General features: G+C 35.6%; 2 protein-coding genes across 7 annotated transcripts in view; one reads left to right on the top strand and one right to left on the bottom strand.

The window, feature by feature from the left end:
* HPS3 (HPS3 biogenesis of lysosomal organelles complex 2 subunit 1) overlaps positions 1-3044 on the top strand; it is a 31314-nt gene extending 28270 nt beyond the window's left edge. For 2 of the 3 annotated variants that reach the window (XM_036218785.1, XM_016159701.2), the window contains one exon: positions 2236-3044. In XM_036218785.1, the coding sequence (XP_036074678.1) occupies positions 2236-2363 (128 nt within the window). In that variant the 3' untranslated portion in view covers positions 2364-3044. The remainder of the gene's footprint in view (positions 1-2235) is intronic. The other variant, XR_004950338.1, reaches the window with a different exon arrangement.
* Positions 1-23295, bottom strand: part of LOC107518210 (ceruloplasmin) — a 55933-nt gene that overhangs the window by 6223 nt on the left and 26415 nt on the right. For 2 of the 4 annotated variants that reach the window (XM_016159676.2, XM_036218784.1), the window contains exons 10-18: positions 20228-20378; positions 18677-18889; positions 17365-17572; positions 15886-16025; positions 14565-14693; positions 11406-11512; positions 9596-9812; positions 9045-9184; positions 7752-7914 (exon numbers count right to left, since the gene is read on the bottom strand). In XM_016159676.2, coding sequence (XP_016015162.2) covers positions 7752-7914; positions 9045-9184; positions 9596-9812; positions 11406-11512; positions 14565-14693; positions 15886-16025; positions 17365-17572; positions 18677-18889; positions 20228-20378 — 1468 coding nt within the window. Of the gene's footprint in view, positions 1-3155; positions 4513-7751; positions 7915-9044; positions 9185-9595; positions 9813-11405; positions 11513-14564; positions 14694-15885; positions 16026-17364; positions 17573-18676; positions 18890-20227; positions 20379-23295 lie in introns of those variants that run through there. The other 2 variants (XM_016159683.2, XM_016159690.2) reach the window with 2 other exon arrangements.

The following is a 23295-nucleotide window of genomic DNA, read 5'->3' as shown; positions in this document are numbered from 1 at the left end:
CTACCCCTGACTCACCCATAATCATTTCTCCAAATATTCCATTTTCCATTATCTTCAAAATATGTTTATGTGTGTGCACACATGTGTGTATGGCTCATGGGACTAACTGCTGTGTGTAATTTACCTTAATTAGACTGTAGTATCTAAAAAGCTGATGTTTTAGTCATTTTTCTTATCGTATCCTCCTTACCAGCAATATGCCTCTCCATAGAAAGCATTCTGTAACTATTTATTGATTTGAAGGGAGAATTCGAATAAGTTTAGGTCCTTTTTCAAAGGAGGTCTTTCAGTAGACAACTGTAGTACACCAAGAAGAGACCAGCATTGGAGTCTGGAGAATTGGAACTGAGTTCCAGGTCTGATATTTAACTGAGTGACCTGAAGCAAACCAGTTTTTTAATCTCCTGGGACTAATGAGAATTCACGGTTGACTCTTAAGTAAAATGTTAGGCAAAATGACAAAATGGTAGGGTTGGAGATGGAGGTCAAGGACTTAAATAATATGCTCAGGAGCTTAGATTTCTTATCTCTCATGCAGTGGTTTTCAACCTTGGCAATATTGATATTTTGTACCAAATAATTCGTGTGTGTGTGTGTGTGTGTGTGTGTGTGTGTGTGTCCTATAAATATTAGGATGTTGAGCAGCTTCCCAGCATTTAGTACTACCCACTAAATAGTACTATCCCAGGTATGACAAACAGAAATATCTCCAGACATTACCAGATGTCCCCTGGGGGGCAAAATCATCCTGGTTGAGAACCACTGCACTAATTCAGAGCCATTGAAATGGGTTAGTGGTTGGCTTGTTTGTTTCAAGGAACTATTTGTTACTGTTTTTATGATAATGCATTGTGCTTATTATTTAAAATTCTCATATGTTTAGTAAATTACAAAAAAAAAAGTTTAAAAAGTCATTTACAATCCCACCAGCCAGAAACAACTATTTTTAATATTTGATGATTATTTTCTAGGCATGCTGGAGGGTTTAAAGTACTCTAAGTTTTAAGAAACTGATCTTGTTCTTAGAATTATTAACCTGTATTAGCCCCTCACTAGTTGGCAGAAAAGGAGAACTGGATAGTGGCCAGATTTTTGTTGGCTCTTTAGCTACTCTGCACTGGCTCCCCAACTCAGTTTTTTGTATCTAGGATACTAATTATAGGCTCCACATTTAGGCTAAATAAACTGGTTTGATAGGAAAGCATCGATAATTTGTTTTTCACATGGGTTTTGCAAACTAGTTAGTAGTTATTATTAAGGTTCTATTAATATGTCAGATGTGCATCATTGTATTTTAATTCTCAAAGAACTCCAAAAGCTAGCAGATGGTACCACTACATAGGTGGGTAAACTAGGACTCAGGAGGCTAAATGACTTTTTTAAAGTCACCCAGAGAGTAGGTAGAAAAGTCTGACTACAGAGCTAGGGATCTTAATATGTTGCTACTGCTCCATTCATTAAGTTTTTAGCAAAAGGACATGTTTTTCCTTTGTGTAAAGGGTGATTTAAGTTGCTGAATATTGGATAGATGACTTTTCAGTCACTCAGCAAACAGAGTAAGTGGTAGGTGTGCAAGGATCACACAGAAAGTGTCATTGAAATATATTTGGTGGGAACGTCATTCTTAAAAAGGACAGCGTATCTGTATCAAGAAGCAACAGAAGCATAAAATTGCATAGTTATCTTTACAAACATGTTTACTAAATTCCTTAATATTTAAAATGTTCACCAGAGCACATTTTTTTTTTTGCACTTTTGAGGGAAAAAAAGGTAAGTGGTCATGAAAACAGATTTGTGCTTATTAATAACATGAAAATCTTATAATAGTGAAGAACCGATTTAGGAAAATGCCATCCAACAATTAATAGTATTCCTGTTTTAGCAAACAATATTTATAAATTAGCTGCAGGAGCATTCTAACATTAAAAACAGTATTTAAATGATTGTATTTTTTTTGAGGATAACAGAAATTTATTAAAAAATAATGTAATAATCCAGCAATGAAATAGTAATTCCAAATTGCCTAGTGCTAATAGAAAAGAAACTTCAAAGAATTCTAGAAAGAATAAATAAGAAGTAAAACCATAAAGTATTGTATGGATTTAAGAGATTGTTTTCTTTTTCTTTTGTAGTTATTTTTTTTACCTGAACTAGCTTCTAATTGGTTGAGTGATAAGAGAATTGGATGAAAGAGAGATTGTCACTTCTAATTCAGATGTTCTTTTCTACAAACAGAAACATTGTCAATTGTTGCTGTGGAACTAGAACTAAGAGATTTCTTGAATGTCCTTCCAGAAGATGGCACTGCAGCATTTTTCTTGCCCTATCTTCTTTACTGCAGTCGAAAGAAACCATTAACTTGAAGGTATCATTTGAAAAGCACCACAGTGGCATATGGATTTTAAAAAACTGAATGCCAGGAAAAATGTAAATAAAAAATGTTCATATTGAATGTGTATATATCTTAGAAATGCTTTAAGGCTGCTTACCTTATCATGTAGTGGTATTTCATAATTTATGACCTGAATCCATTTAATTGTCCAGAATGTAAAACTATAAGGCATAAGAATTTCCTCAAAGAAGGCGTATATTTTTTAAAGGTAGAAATTGGCTTTTATTCCATGGAACATCAATTTACTGTTGTTGCAGACATGAAAATCTTTTTCATCCCAAGAACACAAACATTTTGCAAGTATGCTTGAAAGAATGTCACTCCAAGTGATCCAGGATTTAATTTTATTGATTTTTCCAGATCTTCCTATTGGGTCACTTTTTAAAACAATTTTCTTTGAGAAAGATGTTAATGTTTGACATAGTAAGATTTCAGACTTTTATTTTCTTGTTCCTTTTAAAACTCATGCTATTTCTTTCTGAATCAAATGAAGTAGAAGTTTACAAAGTTAACTTTTTTCTTGTCTTGGCTGTTAACATGATTTGTTGAATGCATGTTTTTCAGCCAAAGCCTTTTTTTCCATTTTTTGTTGATGTATGCTCATGCTCTTTTAGCTAGAGTATTTTTGAAAATAAAGGAATATATTACTGTATTCACAGTTGTGTGTACTTTTTTAACATCTTATTAAACAACTTTGTGTTCAGCATATTAATTGTGCACTTTTGATGCAGGACAGGGTGAACCTCCTCAAGTGGGGGCTCAAGTCCTGCACCAAGAGAGGCGTTCTTGACTGAGCACAGGAAAAGATTCAAGTGCATGCCAGAATTAGAGACAATAGGAAAGTTTATTAGAGAAGGAATAATGGTCCAAAGACAGAGTGTGGTCTCCTCTCAGAGGCAGAGTTAGAGAGACTGAGAGGGATGGACAGAAGCAATGCGGGTTGGATGCGACCAGAAAGACAAAGAAAGACTTAGAAACAGGGAGAGACAGAGACCCAGACCAAGACCTTGAGTGTTTGGGGAATTCAATGTATATGTCATTCTTGTTTTCTATTAATTTTAGTTTAAAGACTTGTTTATCTAATTTTCCTACAGTGTGAAAGACAAAGGTATGTAGCATGAAAAAGGCATGGGTATATAGCATTAAAAGCATGCTAGCAATTCCCAGCCTATGTTTCATAGGTTCCCCATGGTTGTGGCCATAGGAAATGAATGGTTGGGTTTATTTTGTGTAGGGTATGACTTAAAGACTATTTTCCCTTAGCTATGAGTAAATGGTTTGTTAGTAATCCCAACAGCAATTTCCTTTGTTTTATAGGTTTCCATGGTCTGGCAGCAGCACATTGCAGCTCTGAGTATAGCTTGATTTAACATTTACTTCTCATGCCTCCTCCCTACGTTACCTTGACTTCAGTTAAGGCTGAGTAAAAATGCTGCTTACCCGCCATCTGCCACAACTATGTTTTGACACTTTTCTCCTGATAGCATTGTTTCTCAACTCTGCCTTTCTCCAGTTCCAGATTCACATCCTTTTGACCATTCTTTCAAGGAGTCACAAAACTCAGATTAGAAGCTTTTTATTTTATTTTTAATATTTATTTTATTTTAAATTTAATTTTCATTTTATTTGTTACTTTATTTTTTTATATTTTATTTTTTAATTTTACCTCTCGTACCTCTGTTCCCCTAATTCCACTGGTTCATTGGAAATTATGTCAGCAGCATGTTAGAGGGATTGATGGGCAAGCCAATGGTTAGAAACATTTCAGTGAGTCAATAGAGATCTTTCGAGAACCATCCAGGACAACATCTCATCATAGATTTCTTTTTAAATGCAGTTTTGTAAAGGCCCAATGGTGGTGATATGAATGGCCTATATGAACCAATTATGTTACTTAGTATATTAGAGTCAGTCACATGTCATAATGCAGTCCATTGATTTTTCATATGAAACAATGTACAGTTTTCCCACAAATGCACAAAAGTGTATGTTTTTAATCTTTTTTTGTAATGCTTATAGCCATTCCAAAGTAAACATTCTATTCAACACTTTCACATACATCGTTATGAATTTTTTTTTTCACTTATCACCAATTTATTTCTTTCAGCCAGACTTGGTCTCTATAGAAAAAGAAATTTTAAGGTCATTATTAAAAATAGTATATATCATATGATTTTAAAAAATATATAAATGATACTTAAAATGTATTCTAATTTTTAAAATGTTAATTCCTGATTCATTTATATGTTTCTGTTTTTTGTATGTTTAAAAACATCTCTCATTCCAGTACTGCGTTATTTAAAGAAAAGTTACTCTCCTCTCCACAATATCTTTATAAATTATAAGAGAAAAATAGCTAACTTTGCAGTGGAGAAACCTGGCAGACACCTCTTTAATCAGATGCTCAAAGTTAACATGACCAGTAGGGGAACAAATCAGCATCTTGTGCCTCTTGACACATGTACTGAGAAAAACAATATCACTTCTGTAAGTCTTGCCAAAAAATTCACAACCTGAATCTAATCAAGAGGAAACATTAGGCAAACGCAAAATGAAGGACATTCCACAAAGCGACTGCCCTGTATTCTTTAAAAATATCAAAGTCGTGAGAGACAAAGGCTGAGGAACTAATCCAGACTAAGGTTGACTAAGAAGACATTCCAGCTGGCACAATGCCTGAGCAGGATTTTCTTTTTCTATGAAGGACATGATTAGAATAATTGGTGAAATTTTAAAAGGATCTGTAGTAGTAAAGCATTTTTACTTTCCTGATTTTGAGAGGTATGCTATGTTTATATTTTTAAGAAATATAAGTATGTATATTTACAATATTTTGTGTGTTCAGAGAGAGAGGGAGATAGAAAAACTGAGACAGCAAATTTGGCTGTGCAGCGTGTTGACATTTAGGGTATCTGGGTGAAGGGTACATGAGTTTTTTGTTTGTTTGTTTTTTGTTTTTTACTGCTCTTGCAATTCCGTCTGACATTATAAAAAAGTTTTAAAAATTCCTTTTCACTGAATTAATTACCAACTAGATTTGGGTACCTACTAGAAATACAGAATATACAGTTTCTGCCTATAAGAAACTTAAAGCTAATTAAGCTTTATTTCTATAGACTGCGCCAAAAGATTATCTGACAGTTGTAAAACTGTCATAGTCTAAAAAAAGCACCTTTTATATTTGTCATAGGAAGTCTTTAATATCCTTCTTCCGGTAGTAGAAATGAAGTATTATTACACTGAGTATGACAGAATATCTACAACTTTTTTCTAATGATTTTTTTTTTTTTTTTGATGGAAGAAATTGTCTCCTGGTGCATAATATTGAAAAATTTCCTTCTAACCCCATATGCTCGGTATCATGGTATGAAGAAATTTTTCTAAGGTTCGAAATAAATGTAGACTTGCCTCAAACTATCAAACTTTTATTTAAAAACAATTCAGACTGATAAATGTGGCTCCCTATTTTTCTCTATAATTTAAACTATCTTTTTTATTGATTACTGCTTCTTTCAGTCCCACACAATACCTTTTCTCTTGTAAATATCAAATTTCTCTTTAATCTTTTTTCCCTTAACATTTATTTTATAATTTTTTCTACAGCTTTTTAAAAAGTCGCCCCTTTCTTAACCAAGCAAGCAGTTCATCTCACTCACTCTTCTCCTTCCAAGCTCATTGTGCTGGAGGAATCTTTTAATTGTCTGTCTGTGTAGAATTAGCCCGTAGCAGGATCCTCATTCATGTATGCTAGTCATTTGCATACATGAATTTCCTATCTCCCGGTTCTGTTGCTTTTGGTTATTTTCCTGAGCGGGACCATCCTTTTGTATGGTAAACATGTGTGCTAATGTTCTTTAAAAACTATTTAAAATTTTCTTTCTCATGTTTGAGTCTTTATCTTGTTCATCAGTTACTGGCATTACACCCGGTGGCTTATTTGCCTGTTCAAGTCTTTGGTGTTCTGGTGCTCTCAGTACCACTCTCTGTAATAAAGTGTTTTAATGGAAGTAGTTTTTCATGTTACGAGGTGTTTATGTAAAACTCAGGAGAAATTAAAACGTTACATTTTTACTAATGGTCGATCTTTCAGTGATTTTTAATTTTTGAAATATATTTAATTCTATATTTTTTACCATCTATATGTTCCCTTTTATGCCTATTTTTAGGAGGGAAAACAAGTTGTTTTCTCTACATAATATCCCTCTGTTGGATTTGCCATTGCTAATTCCAACAATTCTGAACTCAGAAGACCCAGGAAAGACCAAAGCCTACAACCACAAAACAGCAATTTCAGTCTTCATACAATACATTGCATTAGTGTTTATCCACAAAAGGGCTGTTTGTTTTCCTGTGTTGTGTGTGTTTGTGTGTGTGCGTGTGTGTGTGTATGTGTGTGTTTGTGCATGCGTGCATGCTCGTGCCTACATGGGAGGGATTGTTACTACTGGGTTTGGGGCAGAGCAGGGAATTTAGATTCTATTTTTTTTCTGGATCTTTGCTATGGTCTGAATGTTTGTGTCCCCTCCTCCATTCACATGTTGAAAACCTGATGTCTAAGATGATAGTGTTAGGAGATGGGGCCTTTGGGAAATGGATAGGTCATGAGGATGGAACCCTCAGAAATGGGATTTCTCCCCTTATAAAAGAAAGCTAGCTTGACCCTTCTGCCACATGAGGGTACAATAAGAAGTCTGCAGAGAAGTCCAGCTCAGGAAAGGGCCCTCACTGAACCATGCTGGAACCCTGATTCTGGACTAATAGCCGCCAGAACTGTGAAAATAAATTTCTGTCCTTTATAAGTCACCCAGTCTGGTATTTTGTTATAGTAGCCCAAATGGACTAAGACAATCTTTCACAAACAGTAATCAAGAATACCTGCCTGCCTCCCCCCCTTTCAGTGGAAAGAAAGACACCATTCTGCCTGATTGCATATTTGAAATTACAGTGATTATTTGGGGTATTTTGGGGGGTGCTTTTGGTGTACCAGACACTACCTAGAAGAAAAAGAAATTAAATTCTAAATGTGTCTGTAAGCCATAGTTAGTTTCTTCATAAGTAACTGCTCTCGTATCACTTTTAAGTACAATCAGTTTTAGTATAAGTTGACATCAAATTGGTGTCAGCTTATACTAGCTTAGGGAGTATTTGGTGCTTTTTTCAGAACTATTAGAAAAAGCAGTATCCCACGCCATTTAGCAGTAAAAAAAATAAAATAAAATAAAATCCGTTAAGAGGTGAAGAAGGAAGAAGGGCAGCAAATTTACAAATACTTCATATTGGGGGAAGTATTTAGGCAGAGTAGTACGTCTTAATTATATTTGTGACATACGGCTTCTAGAATCACTAACTAGATATTCACCTTCATTCGGTAGAACAGTGTAAGTAGTTTCCATTCCAGCATGAATGTGGTCCGTCACATGGCAGTGAAGTAACCAGATTCCAGGTGTTCCTGGAAACATTTCTAGGGTCTGGTATGTTCCAGGGAAAATGTCGAAGACATCAGAACTATAAATGCCCCTGTGCTTAATTAGAAAAATGACAAATATTATGTAATGTTTATTATATGTGAGGATTCATTTAAGTAATCTTTCATTGGCCAGCTCAGAGATATTAGAAAAATGAAATAATATCTGTTTAAAAAATGAGACCCTGCATATTTCTGTGTTTAATACAAACAGTGGGATATGGGCTGCTTGTATTCCTGCTAAACCCTTGGCATTATGGACCACCAGGTAAGCGTGAAGGAAAGGTGTGATAAGAGTTAGTCCATCAATCAGGACTGCCTGTTAACCATTTACACTTTAACTCTTGCCTTTTTATCACAGCACATGTGTTACACTAGGGAACTGAGCTATGGCCCTATTTCAGCCCTAATCTCACTTTTGTTAAACCTATTCTAGATTAGCTTGTCTTTGAAACTTTAGGGGCAAGTAGTATAATGAGGGAATAGAAAAGCAGACCGATGGAAAAGTCAAAACTAGGAGCAGTTCAGGTAGAGTCTCAGCACAAAGTAATTGGGTATTTCTACAGAGATAGAATTGAAAGCCCACTATGAATAGAACACCTATGTAAACCAAAATATAGATAATAAAATGGCCTTTCTGCAGTGTGCTTTTTGGTAGTTTCTGAATTTTCTACATTAACTCAAAGATAAGCAAAAAAAGGATTTCCAAAGGAGCTAATAACTCTTGCTGAAATTAACACTGCCTGAGAAGTAGAAGTAGGATTGATATCTAGGGACCAATCAGTCACTTGACACCAAACTGATGATCTTGTTCACTTTGGGCCATTTAAGATCCAGAACTTAGAACAGGCAAAGCATATCATAAAGTCTTGTCCCTACTCTCTGGTCCATCATTTTGTGAACATTCCCACCCTCTCTGTTAATGATTCCATTCAAATGTCTTATCCAGGAATATGTGAGCAAAACTGCATGAAAATCCAGTAGAAACTGCAAATCCCAGGAAGAGCCCAGACATAACAATGGTTGGTGTTGGTAATTGAAATTGCTATGTGCCACACTCTTAGACAATAATTTAGTTGTCTCTTGAAACTTTCAACTTTTCATAAGTCTTCCTGAGGAAATATTTTCTTCATTTGTATTAAAACATTTTCAAATAGAGCAAGAATAACGACCATGGATGGTTCTTACCTTGTATTGGAAGCTGTGGCCATGGAAATGTACTGAGTGCAAGTCTATTTCATTGCCCATTCCCATCAGATACCAGTTGACTTCATCTCCTGCATGCATTGTGAGGCCTTGTAGGTTCCCAAACATTCTTCCATTAATAGCTGGGGAAAATACATGGCTTTTATGTTACCTTTCAGGATACTTTAAACCAACAGCTATTTCACATAAAATGTGACAATTAGGTTCATAAATAGGATTTTTTTTTTTGAAGTAATAGAACTTTTTTCACTACAGATGGAGGAAATGAATACTTTAAGGTCACTAATGTCACACTGCTTTTCTAGTCACTTAGCACCAAAAACCTTAATCCTAATTTTGAGTTTATTTAAAAGGGAATGAGACTTTGGAATTTGGAGAGCAGTTAATAGATGATTTCAAATATAGTCCCCTTTTGGCTTAGAACAGAATTCTACCTCACATACAAAGTGAGGCAGTTTGTTGTAAAAGAAACAGTCTAATTTTATTTGAAAGAATAAAAGGAAAAAAATAGGTTGTAGGATAATATATCATACCATGCATTTTATTGCTTTCTATGAATTCATCATTGTCTTTGTTTACTTTCTCAGGATGATCAGAGTATGTTTTGATATTTTCATCCAAGTACCAAGATTCATTCTCATCAAAAACGAAAAACAGAAGGAAAAATTCCAGTTTTTTAATAGGATCAAATACTTTCATGTAATGTCTTCGACAAACAATCAGTGGGCCAATTAATCCACTATAGAGATCCTGAAAATAATCAAAAACTTCAGTCATCTTTGTGCTATAAGTAAGGATTTCAGAGAACTGGGACTTTATTGCCCATGACCTCAGGAATTTAGGCAGGCCTCATTTAGGTAGTAGACTTTGACCATTGTGTTACTGGCAAATCAATACACTTTCCACTTGAAATCATTAAATTGGAGCAGTGATGAGTTGTAGGTTAGTTATGTTAGTGATACTGAAGGAACAGAAATGTGTACAGAGGCCAAATTTAGCTCAGCTAATAAGCAGCAGTGTAAAAGAACCCCGAATAAACAGTGTTGATTTGCCTATTCCATAAGCCAAGCACTATGCCAGTTACTGAAAATCTATAGATTAATCGAACAAAGCCCCTGCCCTCCAGGAACTCAGTCTAGTAGGAAAAATAGAGGAATAGAAGAAATGAACCACTTGCTGCCCTGGAGGTACTTACAGTGCTACTGAACACAGAGGAAGACCATGGTCGACTAAAATCTACAAAAAGTTTGGTTTGGCTGGACACCAATAGTGGAAGATGAGGCCTTGAAAGGCCTTTGAATTGCATCATGTTCAGGAATATTAGATTTTGTCTTGTGAGTCATATGTAGGCATTGAAAAATTAAACATGGAATGAAGGAATATTTCCAATTTAGACTAGTCATTCTGGTGGTAAAGTGAAAGAAGGCTTAGCAGGAGAAGAGCCTGGAGATTGCGAAGCCACTGCAGTAGTTGAGGCAAATTATAAGGACCTGATATATGGAGATGGAGAGAAGAAACAGACTGAGCTCTGTGTAGGTAGGTAAATTGCTTGGATGAACTAGGGAGAAGTATTAAGTACTTCATATCCAGAATTCTAGCTTAAACAACTGAATGGACTTGGTGCTTGTAGTGCTATTTATTATAACAAGAAATACAGAAGGAGGTAGAGGAAGATGTAAATTTTCACTTTAGAGTTGCCGAGTTTCCAGTGCTGTGGGACACGGGGGAGACATTCAGGTATATAGACAAGTCTAGAACTCGGGAGAGAGATTTGGACTAGAGATTTAACTCCACAGAAGAATTTTGGGACATAAGGTATAAAAATGTCAAATCATTATTGTATACCTGAAATTAATATAACTAATATAATATTGTATACCAACTATACTTAAATTTAAAATAAATGCACGAATAAATTAAAAAATTTTGGTACACATTCTGATTTGTAGTTGTTGAGCATTTTATTGGCCTTGAAATATTTCATCTTATCAAGACTGGTGAGGTCAGCATTTTCATTATCATGTAATAATAGAGCTCTGAAATCATATCTCAGTTCCTTGAGTTTAATGTATTTTCATATCCAAAGGGAAATAAAATACTGTATTGAGTAATATTTAATTCTGTATTATCCATAATTGGCAGTCATAGAGTTGATACAGTTATAACTTCATCCTTAAAAACAAACCAACCCCCAAAAATGAAACCCAAGTGAATTACAGAGTAGTTTACTCTCCTAGGATTTTACCGCAGAATTAGCCCACAGAAAAAACTATATCCTCATATTCCTTCAATTGTGTGTCTATTTGGGGAATTTTCAAAAAACTAAAATGATTTAAAATTTACCTTAACTTGGTCCACAGTTGAATAGTAAGCCCATGGAATACAAGCGGAATCCTCTTTTCCAGCTCCAGATCTTTCTGGGATTTTCCATATGTAAGTGCGAGTTTCACCTAAATTAATCAAGTGTTGATGTGTCTGGTTATATTTGATATATATTGGACACATATATAAGTCTTGATAGCCAGTGACCCAGAAACTAGAAATGTCGGGATAATTAGTTTTAAAAAGTAGAGGTACTCAAATATTGTTTTCAGGAATTTACCTTTAAGACAGACTGTAAGACATACTGTTATATCTTCTTTGTCAGTTATGAATTAACTAGCCATGACACACATGCAATGACTCCACAAAAGCCAGGAGGTGACAATTCCAGTTTCACAATTTGTAGAAACTTTGCATCAGATCTTTTCTTAGCTTGAAGAATGTTTCTCTAATATACTTTTTTCTTTTTAACTGTCAAGTGATTTTTTCCCCCAGAGCTAGCACCTTCCCCACAGTCCTTTCTGTGTCTGTATGTAGACTACTCTGTGTAATTTCCTCAGCTTCGCCATGGCCTTCCATTTCTCCTTTTTCACTTTCATCCTCAGTGATTTCATGATTCCTAGTGAAGAGACGTTAGGCCTTGATCTTGTGCATCACTGACCTGTCACATCAACCTCCTCTCTTGTCTGTCTCGTTCTGTCATAACATACACTGCTTTGTCATGATACTGTCAGATACACACCCTGGACCTTGACTCTTTGAAGATGACCAATTGCTCTACCCTCCTGTCTTGCAAAGATCTTTTACTCTCTTCTGTTTGTGCTGGGCTCTTCTCCAGCCTGATCTCTGCTTCCAGTTACCTCAAGGCTTCCAATACAATTTTAACCATGCAAAACCTTGACTCCTTTCAAATGGCTTATTCTCATTCTCTATTCAAACTGGCCTTGTCTAGTCTACTAGCATCATGACTCACTTGCTTCTTTTTTTTCCTCATCCTTCCACCTTTTCACATACTGCACAACCACTCATAATCATTAAGCACTTAGGTCAGCATCAAACAGTCTTAGGAATAAAGCCTCAGGCCTGTTGACCACAGAAACAGTTTGGGTCAAACTAAAGATAAGATCTTGATCTCAGTTGTGTTTCAGCTCCAGACCCATGAAGGTGGAACACCCCCAATGATCATGTCCCCTGAAAGCTAGATCCATGACTGATATCAGGACCTGATGCAATGATTAACTGCCTCCACCCTAGCCCCAACCAATCAGTAGAGTCCAAAACCACAGATCCTTTAGCTGACATGACTTACGAGTTTTCCTCTATGTAAGCTATTCCTAGAGGCTATTGAGAGCCAGTTATTTGAGCACCAGCTCTACTGTGTCTTCAGTCTTGGCATTTTCTCAAAAAACATTTACTTTCTTTGCCGTAACTCCCGTTTATGTCTCGTTGGGCTTTGATGAACACAGGCAAAATGAACGCCTGTTAGTTCAATAATATAGCTGCTCGCAATAACTTGACTTTCAGCCGTGGCCTCTCACTGTCCATTTCATTTATATAGAACTCACCATTATATATTCCTGCTGTCAGACTTTAATTAGACAGAGTCTGACAAATCTTTATTAGGGTATCAAGTGGGACATAGTCTCAAGGGATGTGTTAGAATTTTTCCTTTTTCCACAAGCCCTCCATCTTCCCCACCTCACCCTTTTTCTAAGCAGAACAGGTTACTGAGAATAAAGCATAGATTCACAAACTGAACATATTATTTTTGTAAGCTGAAAAATGACATTTCCTTTTTTTCTCCGTTCTCTGCCCCAACCTGCTCTGTCACCAATGCTCAAAGCCGGAAACTGTGGTCTCGGCTGTCTTGACTCCTCCACCTTCCCTAACATTTTCTAATTCCCAGTCTTTCAGCAGGTCCTTTTAGTACCACATTTCAAATAGAACCAGAACATGACAACTTACCTCTTCAGCTGTTTCTATCCTGGCCCAAGTCTTGTTATTTTCTTTTTTTTTACCCAGATTATTACAGTAGTCCCCTAAATGATCCTTGATTCTTCCTGTGCCCTACAGACACTTATCCATACTCCAGCCAGAAACAACTTTTCAAAAGTGTTCATTGAATTATCACTCTTCAGCTCAAACCTTCACATGGGTTTCTAGAATAAAGTCTAAGGTCCTAACTATGGCCTCTGAAGTCCCCATCTTCTTACTGCATCTGACCCCCTACCCTGCCTGAATCTCATCTCTTCACATTTTTCCCCCTGTTTGCTCTGCTCTGGCCTCCGACCTCCTTGCTGTTCCTCAGATATACCAAGTCACTCGAATCTCAGGACCTACAGTGCTCTTCCTCCACAACTTCCTGTGGCTCATTAAGACAGAGAAAGACATAGAAGTCCTCTTGACCACCCCACCTAAAATAGCACCATTGGTACCTAATTCTCTCTCAATGGCCTTATTTTTTTTCATAACTTTTTACAGCTTAATATTATATATGTTATCACCTTCGGAAAAATATGAGGGTCATGAGGGCAGGGCTTTTCATTTCTATACCCATAAATAGACAAGAGAAACTTTATAATTTATTTTTTTCACACTTGATATATTTGTGAACTACTAAATTACAGAGGAATCGTCCTTTGCTAGAAGCCAACTAACTTTACAACTAACAGATGAAAAACACAATTTTTTTTAAAGAAAATACGACCATGCATTTAATTGATTTAAGCTTTTATCTGTGTTAAATATTTATTGAATTCCTAGTACGTGCCAGATGTTGGACTAGATACCAAGGATTTAAATGTCAAGTGGCATCCTCCGCCTTTAGGATGCTGCTTTTGGACCCTGGGACGGAAATGTTCAGCCACATGCCTGTGTTGTGTTCTAGCTATGCATGGAGAGATCATCTCTGCTGACTCAAACCTAACTATTTGTAGATGTCCAGTACCATCAGAGTTTTTTCTTATAGTTCTCCTGTTAGGTTTTTTGATATGTGCTGTGGTCATACACACATTCAGACACACCTCTCTGTGTCCCCTGTTAACCACCTCCTTCACTTCCTCAAAAAAAAGCTCATTTGGAATAGCTCACTGATGACGGTCATTTGTGAAAAAAGTATAAAGTCTATTGAACACACACACACACACACACACACACACACACACACACACACACCAGTACCTGGTAAAGTTGGAGTAACTGTAGCACTCTCTGTTTTCACCCCATGAGCATGTATTGAGTAGGGCCTTGTGGCCATGTTTTTAAAGATAATATTAACTTTGTCTCCAACATCTGCATGAAGCTGTGGACCTGGAAAGAGTGAAACGGAAGAGTGGCTTATATATGTGTGAGATTGGAAGTTCTAACTCAGTAATGAAAACAAAGATCAGGTAACATTTTTAGTATTAAGGGCAGGAGGAGTCTATGGGGGTTTTTCTCTCTGCCCCTGTGGCTTCATGCTGTTATACTCTTAAATTTATACCTGTTCCCAGAGAATTCAGGATAAAAACACCAGTAATGGCTGCTTTTACAGATGGTACCTCTCTTAACTAGAGCTCTACGGAGGTTTTAGCCTGAAAGTCCCCTTTTGCAGAATGGCCTGGAGTCAAGATGTAGTACTTGCTCTCATTGCTCAGCATTTGGACTTCCAGGCCTTCAGGTGTGTGAAGAAATGGCAATCCTGCATTTGAAAGGGTGGGCGGGGCTATTACCCTCTTATTTCCACCCTCCAGCCAACCTTAGCTTGTCTCCCTTTTTTGGAGAATTATTGTAACCCAGTAGCAATGCCTTCTGCCTTGGGTGTCTTACTCCTTGGGCTGAGAATAACCAAGCCCTAGGGAACGTTACTACTGGAAACAGTGGCCTTGGGACTGGTGTCCCCTGCACTTGACGATTTTTAAGAAAATTCCCCAGGCCAGTGTTACTCATATTCTGAGACATTCTGTCTTAAAATGATTCCTGAAAAATTATAGTCAACTTTCCTCCAGCTTTGTACTTCCTTGTAAGTACTCTTTTTCTTGGACTTAATCATTTACATCTTAATATTTAAAGTAAATATCTATGATTTATTTTGGAAGGGTAGAATAACAATGAAAATTTGGTTAAGGATTTCATTAAAAAGTAATTTCTAGAATTTCACGAAAAGTACAGGCATCAGTTTGATAAAACACCAAACATTTTCAATTTCATTGGTTTATAGAATAATACGTTGTTTCTAACAGAAATAAGTAATATTTTATTATGCCATATTCTTTGGTAAATATAGGTTTCTGGTTTTTATTGAGTAACTACTATTTTTATTTTTTGAAGATCTAATTGGCTTTATTAAATGACTCATTAATCAGGCAGCATATCATCTAGCAAATAGAAGAATTCTCTTTAATTTTTAACTGAATAACTTTGATATATGAACTAAGATAATTAAACTCATAGACATGGACTGTCACTGCACGTTGCAGGGTATCACTAACCCACACCTGATGAGCTAGAGTTATTAGAGTACCTAGAATTCCCAAATGTTCTTCTTCAGGTTTTCTCTTCACTGGAACTTGGAACGTGCTATCAGTGTATTGCCGATACACAACTTTCTTGTACTTTGAGCCTATGAAAAATTCTTCCTTATCTAAAAACGCATTTGAAACACTTAAAAAAAAAAAAACATGCACAACTAATGTTAGTATTTGTCTTAATGAAAGTGGAGGTTGAGTTTTAAATTTTCAATATTGAATAAACATAGTTTTTATTTAAGTAATTATACTAGTTTTTAATATCAGTCTTCCATTCCAGAAAGAAAAAATAAGAATTTAAAAATAGACAGGTGTGGTACAAAGTTCATCTAGCTAAAAGTGGAGCCATCTGAGTCCCAGCCCTGCCTCTGACACTAGCTAAAATGAACTCCAGCTAGTCATTGCCTATTAGAGACTCAGTTTCTTCATCTCTAAAACAAGGTATTAGATGATATCATCTAAGCTTTCTTTATTACTAAAATTTTATTGGTTCAGATTTCACCAATGAAGTGTTCTCTTATTACTGCAGTATTTCTGATCTATAGGAACTGAAATGGCCATGTTTTTCTAAATGTTCCTTTTACCTAAAGTTTTTATTGACTCCTAATGGCTCCTGTAGCCTTTAGACTGTTTTACCCCAATCACTGAAATTACCTTTTACTCTATTACACTGCAAATCATACTCACCATCAGTCAAATTAACCAGCTAACAATTACTTAGCTACAGGTTGCCAGTCATGTTGTGTACTCCAGATGTAAACACATGCCCATCCCAATCTCTCAAATCATATCCACAAAGTTAGTGCATAACATATGAGATGACAGAGGGAAAGTGCTTGGAAAAGCACAAAAGGGCTGACTAGAAGTGGAAGTGATGTTGCTCAAAATGAAATATTTTTGAAGCTCCAACCACCATCCTTAACTCACACTAAACTTATTTTTACATTTTCCTAATGTATTTGTTATCGGTGATGTTGGCTCATATTTTCCTGTAAGTTCTTGAAGGGCAGACACCATATCTGCTACACTGCCCTCAAGAATTTAAAATATTCTTCTATGCATAATAGTTGTACAAGTGTGAAATAACTGATTACTAGACTAATAATGAAGTCTCTGGAAGAAAGAGAAGATAAACAGCAAATCATTGATAAGGGAAATAATAATTTAGCTCTGAATTTAGGCATTGATTTTGGTTTAAGTTTGAAAATCGGTGACAAGAGAAGGACATATGAACATGAGAAGACAGTCCAATAGAAATAAAAGTACAATGAGTGACTACAAAGAATCAAATGAGATAAATGGAAATTTTCTTGTGAGAAATTAAAAGAAGCTGAAATTGATGAAAGGATTCCTAGGAAGCATTTTGTTGTTATTGTTTAATATAACTTTGTTTTTCTGCAATTTAGCAAAATTCTTATTTCTCTGAAAGAGAAACTAAAAAAAAAAAAAGGGGGAATCAAAGTCTGGAGAATTACTTTTGCTCTTGTAAATGATGCAGCTCCTTTTCCCATTCCCTACTTGGGGAATAATCCCATTCCACCTCTACTGCTGCGATGTAATAGGTCCTCTCGCCTAGGTATAAGTTTGGATTCTTGGACAACTGCCTGCATTGGTTCACAGTGTAATTTTGCTTCATGCCACCTGTGTAGTGATCAGTTGTGAGGCACTCAACATCAAAAGTCCCTGGAAAGGTAAACAAGAAAGCATGTCATTCCTTTGCTTAGTGCCTTCTGTGGCTCCTCACCTCACTCAGAAGCAATACCAAAGTCCTTGCTGTGGCCTGGGTTAGATGATCTGGCTTCCCACACCTCTGATCACAGGGCCTACCACTCACTCCGTTCCAACCACAGAGGCCTCTTTGGTGTTCTTAGAACAGGTCAAGGGTATACCTGCCTCAAGATCTTTGCATTTGTTGTTTTCTCTGTCTAGAACACTTCTTTCCAATATACCCACATGGCTCTTGCCCTCATTTCATTTAAGCTTCTCCTTAATTATCACTTCCTTAGAGATTCTTTACCCTACTCCCCCATCAGTCACCAGCCCCTTCTCCTGCCCTATTTTTCTTTCATAGTACTTATAACCATTTGATGCTTGCTTGTTGGTTGTCTCCCTCCATTAGAATTTGAGCTCCATGAGAGCAGACACTTTATAACTCTTTTGTTTACTGTTGTATTTACACTTGTCTAATGAATGAAGGAAAAAATGACACTGGACCTGTCTTACATTTTAGTGGCACATGACGAACTAAATAAAGCCTGAAGTACTTTAGCAATACGTTCACATTTTGATTAAAATTCTTTCTTTTTTGTTTCAGTTTGTTTTATTCAATTCAAGCTAGGCCTGTAGGTTTCTCTGAATTTGCATGGCTATAGTTCTAGTATAGAATATTCAGTTGCAAACAACTGACAAGCCAACACTATATCTAGGCTACAGAGAAATGATGAAAAGATTAGATGCAGAGCACTATGGGAGTCATTTTCTTTCTAATCTGTTTTGCTAGCTATCTTTAAAAGTACCACAATATAAAAAAAAAAAAAAAGAATGCCTTAAGGATTCAGCTTTGTGGAAATGGGAAAAATCACAGTCCACTATTTTGCACTCCCTTCCCTCCCGCTAACATCAGAAAATGGACCCGTCATATAGCTGTTAGTGGCCTAGACTTGCTCTTCCAAGGGAAGAAAGGGAGGCTTGGGGGAAAAGATGAGCTTATCACCCAACACAAGATTTTAAACCAAAATCTCATGAATTAATCCACTATAGACTTGTCTTAACTTTAAAGAAATACACCTTCAGTGTCAGGCTGCATGAAGAGTGGAAGGCTTGTTTGAGGGAAGAGGTTTGCTGTGTCTCTCCTTTCTCCTCTTGACAGGTATGTGTTTCCTGAAAAATATATCCCATGTACATCGGCCTCATTTCCGGCACTGAATAAGTACCACATGACAGAATCTCCTTGGCACATATTGAGACCAGGCTGATTCCCGTACATAAATCCATTCATGGCTGTAAAAGGTGGAAAATAACATTTTTAAAGTGAAGTGGATTACCTTATATCCTACTACATGACAACCTCCCAGACTTTCCAGAGCCAACTTTGTTTATTTAATTTTTAAAAGACTCATTCAGGTCTGTCTACTCCTTTAAATGTCAGGAGTGTCTTGGCAACTCCTGGCCATACCCAGCACCTCCAGAACAGCCCCAGGTCAAAATGAGCAGAGCCGAATGCATATAGGGTTCTTGAACTTCTGTGCCCTGGGAATCTTACTATTCTTCCTAGCTATCCACTTCTCAATTCTCTCACAGGTTATATTTGTAAATACCCAAGTATACAAGCAATAATAGCTTTTCCTGGGCACCGTAGACTGGGAATGGATTTGTTGTCCTAGACGGAAAATTCTCTGACTCATCTTGAATAACAGGGCAGAGTGTTTGCAGGAAGTTTTCTCTCTCTGCTATTTGAATACTCTGTACTCCTTCAAAATTTAAAAATGCAAAATAAAAAAGAAATATTTTAAAGATTATGGGTAATGTGACTAGCATTGATACATCTAAAAAATGTTGGTCTGTAACACAACTTCGCATTTGTTTCTTCTTGCTACAATGATTTTCACATGTTGTCTATTAGAGGTGTGGGTGTTTTGAACGATTAACTCACTGTTCCTAAACCCTAACTACATTTTAGAATTACACTGGGAGCAAAACATAAATCTGGTGCTAGGTTTCAATTAAATAAAAATCTCTGAAGGTTGTCCTGAGTATTTAAAAAATAGTTTAGTTTTTAAAAGTTCCCAGATGATTCTACTGTATAGTCAAAGAGTGAGAATCATTGAAGTTCATTGAGAGCAGAGACCATATCTTTCTTCATTTTAAATAATAAAATGAACTTATTTTTAAGCCACAGATGAGAAAAGTATCTAATCCAGTAGTTCTCAAACTTAGTATATATCAGAACCACTTGGAGGGTTTGTTAGATAGGTTGCTGGCCCCACAGCCAAAGTTTCTGATTCAGTAAGTCAGGGTTGGGCCCAAGAATTTATATTTTTAATAAGCCCTGGGTGATGCTGATGCTGCTGATCCAGAGATCACATTTTAAGGACCACACATATAATTTACATATTTTGTATGTTTTATCCTGAGTGAAATGAGGAGTAACTGACCAATACATAAAATAATCAATGATATTACCCTCAGCATATGAGTCTTCTTCCTTGGGTTATTTATTTATTTTTTCAGATCAAAATTGATTAATGGGCAAAGCTATTGGAATTTTGATGTAATTAAAGGCATTCCATGTGCAGTTCTGATATAACTTAATAGATGGGTGGATGATGCAGTACTTACAGTGCATCTTATTAGATTCCTGAAAATCTGCATCTTCCTTATCCACCTGATCAGGTGAAGTTGTAAACGCTTTAATATTATCATCCAGGAGTAAACTCTCATTCTCATCAAATACCATGGGGAACAAATAGAACTCCTTGTCTATGTCTTTCTGTAAATCAAAACAAGAACAATGAGGTGAAGGCAGGATAAGTAAACCAGAAAGACTTCCATATACAAAATACTGTTTGTGCACAAACACACTAAAGAAGGAATAAAAATAATTTTCCATTCTTCTTTGACTACCAGAGTTTTCATTAGTATCTGTGTAGTGGATTTTTGGTTCAATATGATAATCTAAACCCCTCACTGCACCTAAAAGTTCTGACTCTCCTCTTTCTACCTTCCTTCCAGCCCTGTCAATATTAATTAAACCCACCAAAAACAATTGTTAAAAAGGGGTGTGAGTATGTGTCTGTGCTAGAAATCAGAGGAAGTGCCATCCATTCATGAAAACAAATTCTTACAAGGCAGAAGAATTCTTATAAGGCAGACCATGCAAAAGAAGATAGAGAGAGGAATCATCTTAAGGGAAGAAATAGCCTGCCAAGTGAATTGGAACAGGAAGTTACACAGCGTCCAACCATCTGGACAAACATTTTCTTTCCCTTTCCCTGTCCCTAGTGAAAAACAAGGAAGTAGAAGTGCTATCTGGTCTATGAAATGATTCAGAGATTCAGAAGAAGGTACTCAGTCTAAGGAGTCAAAGCATATGAGTCTAAGGAGTCAAAGCATATGAGTCTTCTTCCTTGGGTTATTTATTTATTTTTTCAGATCAAAAGCATGATTATTGAATTTTAAAATTTCAACTAAGGGGGGGATCTGAAGGTTAGATTCTGCAGAAAACTGAATCAGTGATGGTGATGATCTTAAGAAAGTTCCCATAAATTAAAAGAAAGGATTCAAAGATTAAACATATTCACATAAGAATAATTTTAGAGAGAAGTTATAAAAGGAGAAGATAATGATAATAAATAATAGTGGAAAAATTCACCATTGTAAAGGGAAAAGTCTAGAGTGTTCAGATTCAAAAGCTCCCTGAAAACAGGGGCTAATTAGTAAGAAAACTATACCTGGAAATGTTCTGGTAAAAATTTTGTATTTCAGAGATAGTCGAATTTCTACAATGATCCATTTAAAAGTTATCAGAAATGTTGGACTTCTCTAGTACAAAATATGTCAGAGGAAGATGGAGCCGCATTTATGTTTTTGAGGGGAATAATTACATTATGAAAATTCTCTACTAGACAATAAACAACAAAAAGATATTCTCAGATGTATAAGGGTTCCAACAGGAGACTGCTATAATCACTTATATACAAACTTACAGAGAAAACTTCAGTGAAAAGATTATAGGTCACATTTTCTGATCAACAAATCTAAAAAGTAATAATAAAAAGACAAAAAGTTTTAAAAAAATGTAAAAGATAATATTTGATCCAAATAACTCCTAGATCAAAGAAGAAACAAAAAGTATTTGGTAAATATTTAGTAAATAATATCTCGAGAACATGAGTCATAATGTATGAAATATAACTAAACATATAAACTAAGAGTCTGAAATGCTTTTCATTTTAAGCAAAACCTAATAAAAATGTTGTAAATATCTAAATATTTTAGAAAAATGTAAAAAAGAAAAATTGATAAAGACAAAAAGCAGAAATTGATAAATTATAACACAAATTAAGACTAACTAACTACTTCTTAGAAGTCACAAAGTCAAAATAATTTTACAGGCAGTTTCTTTCAAATTTCTGTGGATAAAATGGTTTCCTATGTATTTAAATTGTTCCAAAATATTAAAAAACATAGGAATCTCCCCAATCTTCATTAAATAAATTGGAAATATTCCAATGTTTTTAATCTCTGAAAAGGCACACTTAAACTAGTATCACTTATAGCTTAGATGAGAAATTCTGAATAAAAAACTATCAAATTAAACATAAATATATTGAAAAAAAAAAAACACCATGCTCAAGCAATGTCTTTTTTTCCCTAGAAGTGCAAGGATGGTTCAACATTAGAAAATCCTTAATGCAGTTGATCTCACTTATAGGTCAAAGGAAAAAATAAATGGGTTCTATATATCTTTTATTGTTTTATTAATTTTATTAATAATTTCGAAGAAATCTAAAAATAAAATTTTATAAAATTAGTATTGTGGTACTAGCTATTTCCTTTACTTTTCCCTCAGATCTTTGCAAGGTTTCCTCCTTGAAATTTAGATATTGCTTCAAATATTACCTTCACCTTATCTAAACTAGGGTTTCTATTCACTATCACATTACCATACTTTGTTTTTAAAAGACATTTGTTACTTTCTAAAGTTATATTTTTCATTTTTGTGTGTTTGCTTATCTCCTCTCATTCCTGACCCATCTCTCCCTCACCACCTTTCTCTCTACTATACCACACACTAGAATATAAACCCTATTAGAACAGAAAACTGACCTGTCTTATTTACCAATGGATAGTGTGTCTAGTACAGGATGTTTTTTGAGCAGCTCAAATAAATTTAAATTAAAAAAAAAAAATTACAGCAAACCAGAAATAGAATAGAAAAAAATACTAATAGCCAAAGTCCTGCTTAGCAGTTAAATAATAAATATGTTCTCATTTAGATCAGACATTAAACAAGGCACTCTTTCACATTATTCTGAATATTCTATCCACTCTGAAGCCACATGGCTAGTAAGTGAAAAAGCCAGCATGAGGACTTTTAACGCCCCCTATAGACCTTCCTGTGTGTGACTCCTTCATTTGCAAAATGAAAATAATGAAATTTGTAGAGGATAAAATTTACATTTTAAATATCAACTCATGGAGTATCCATTTCTCCTCTGCAAAGAAAAATAGGAATGCAACACTTATCTTCTTGGGTTGCTGTGAAGGCTAAATTAAGTAATATGTGTGAAAATGCCTGGACAAAGTTCAATAAAATTAGTCTCCTTTTAGTCCTTCCAAGGTAAGCACAAGATCAAAGAGTGGGATCCAAAGGCAGAAAACCATTTTTTCCCCAGTAACATGTT

The sequence above is a fragment of the Rousettus aegyptiacus genome, unplaced genomic scaffold (genome assembly GCF_014176215.1).
Source record: "Rousettus aegyptiacus isolate mRouAeg1 unplaced genomic scaffold, mRouAeg1.p scaffold_m13_p_4, whole genome shotgun sequence".
NCBI classification, from domain to species: domain Eukaryota; kingdom Metazoa; phylum Chordata; class Mammalia; order Chiroptera; family Pteropodidae; genus Rousettus; species Rousettus aegyptiacus.
The sequence above is the reverse complement of the archived record's forward strand: the minus strand, read 5'-3'. Positions and strand labels throughout refer to the sequence as shown.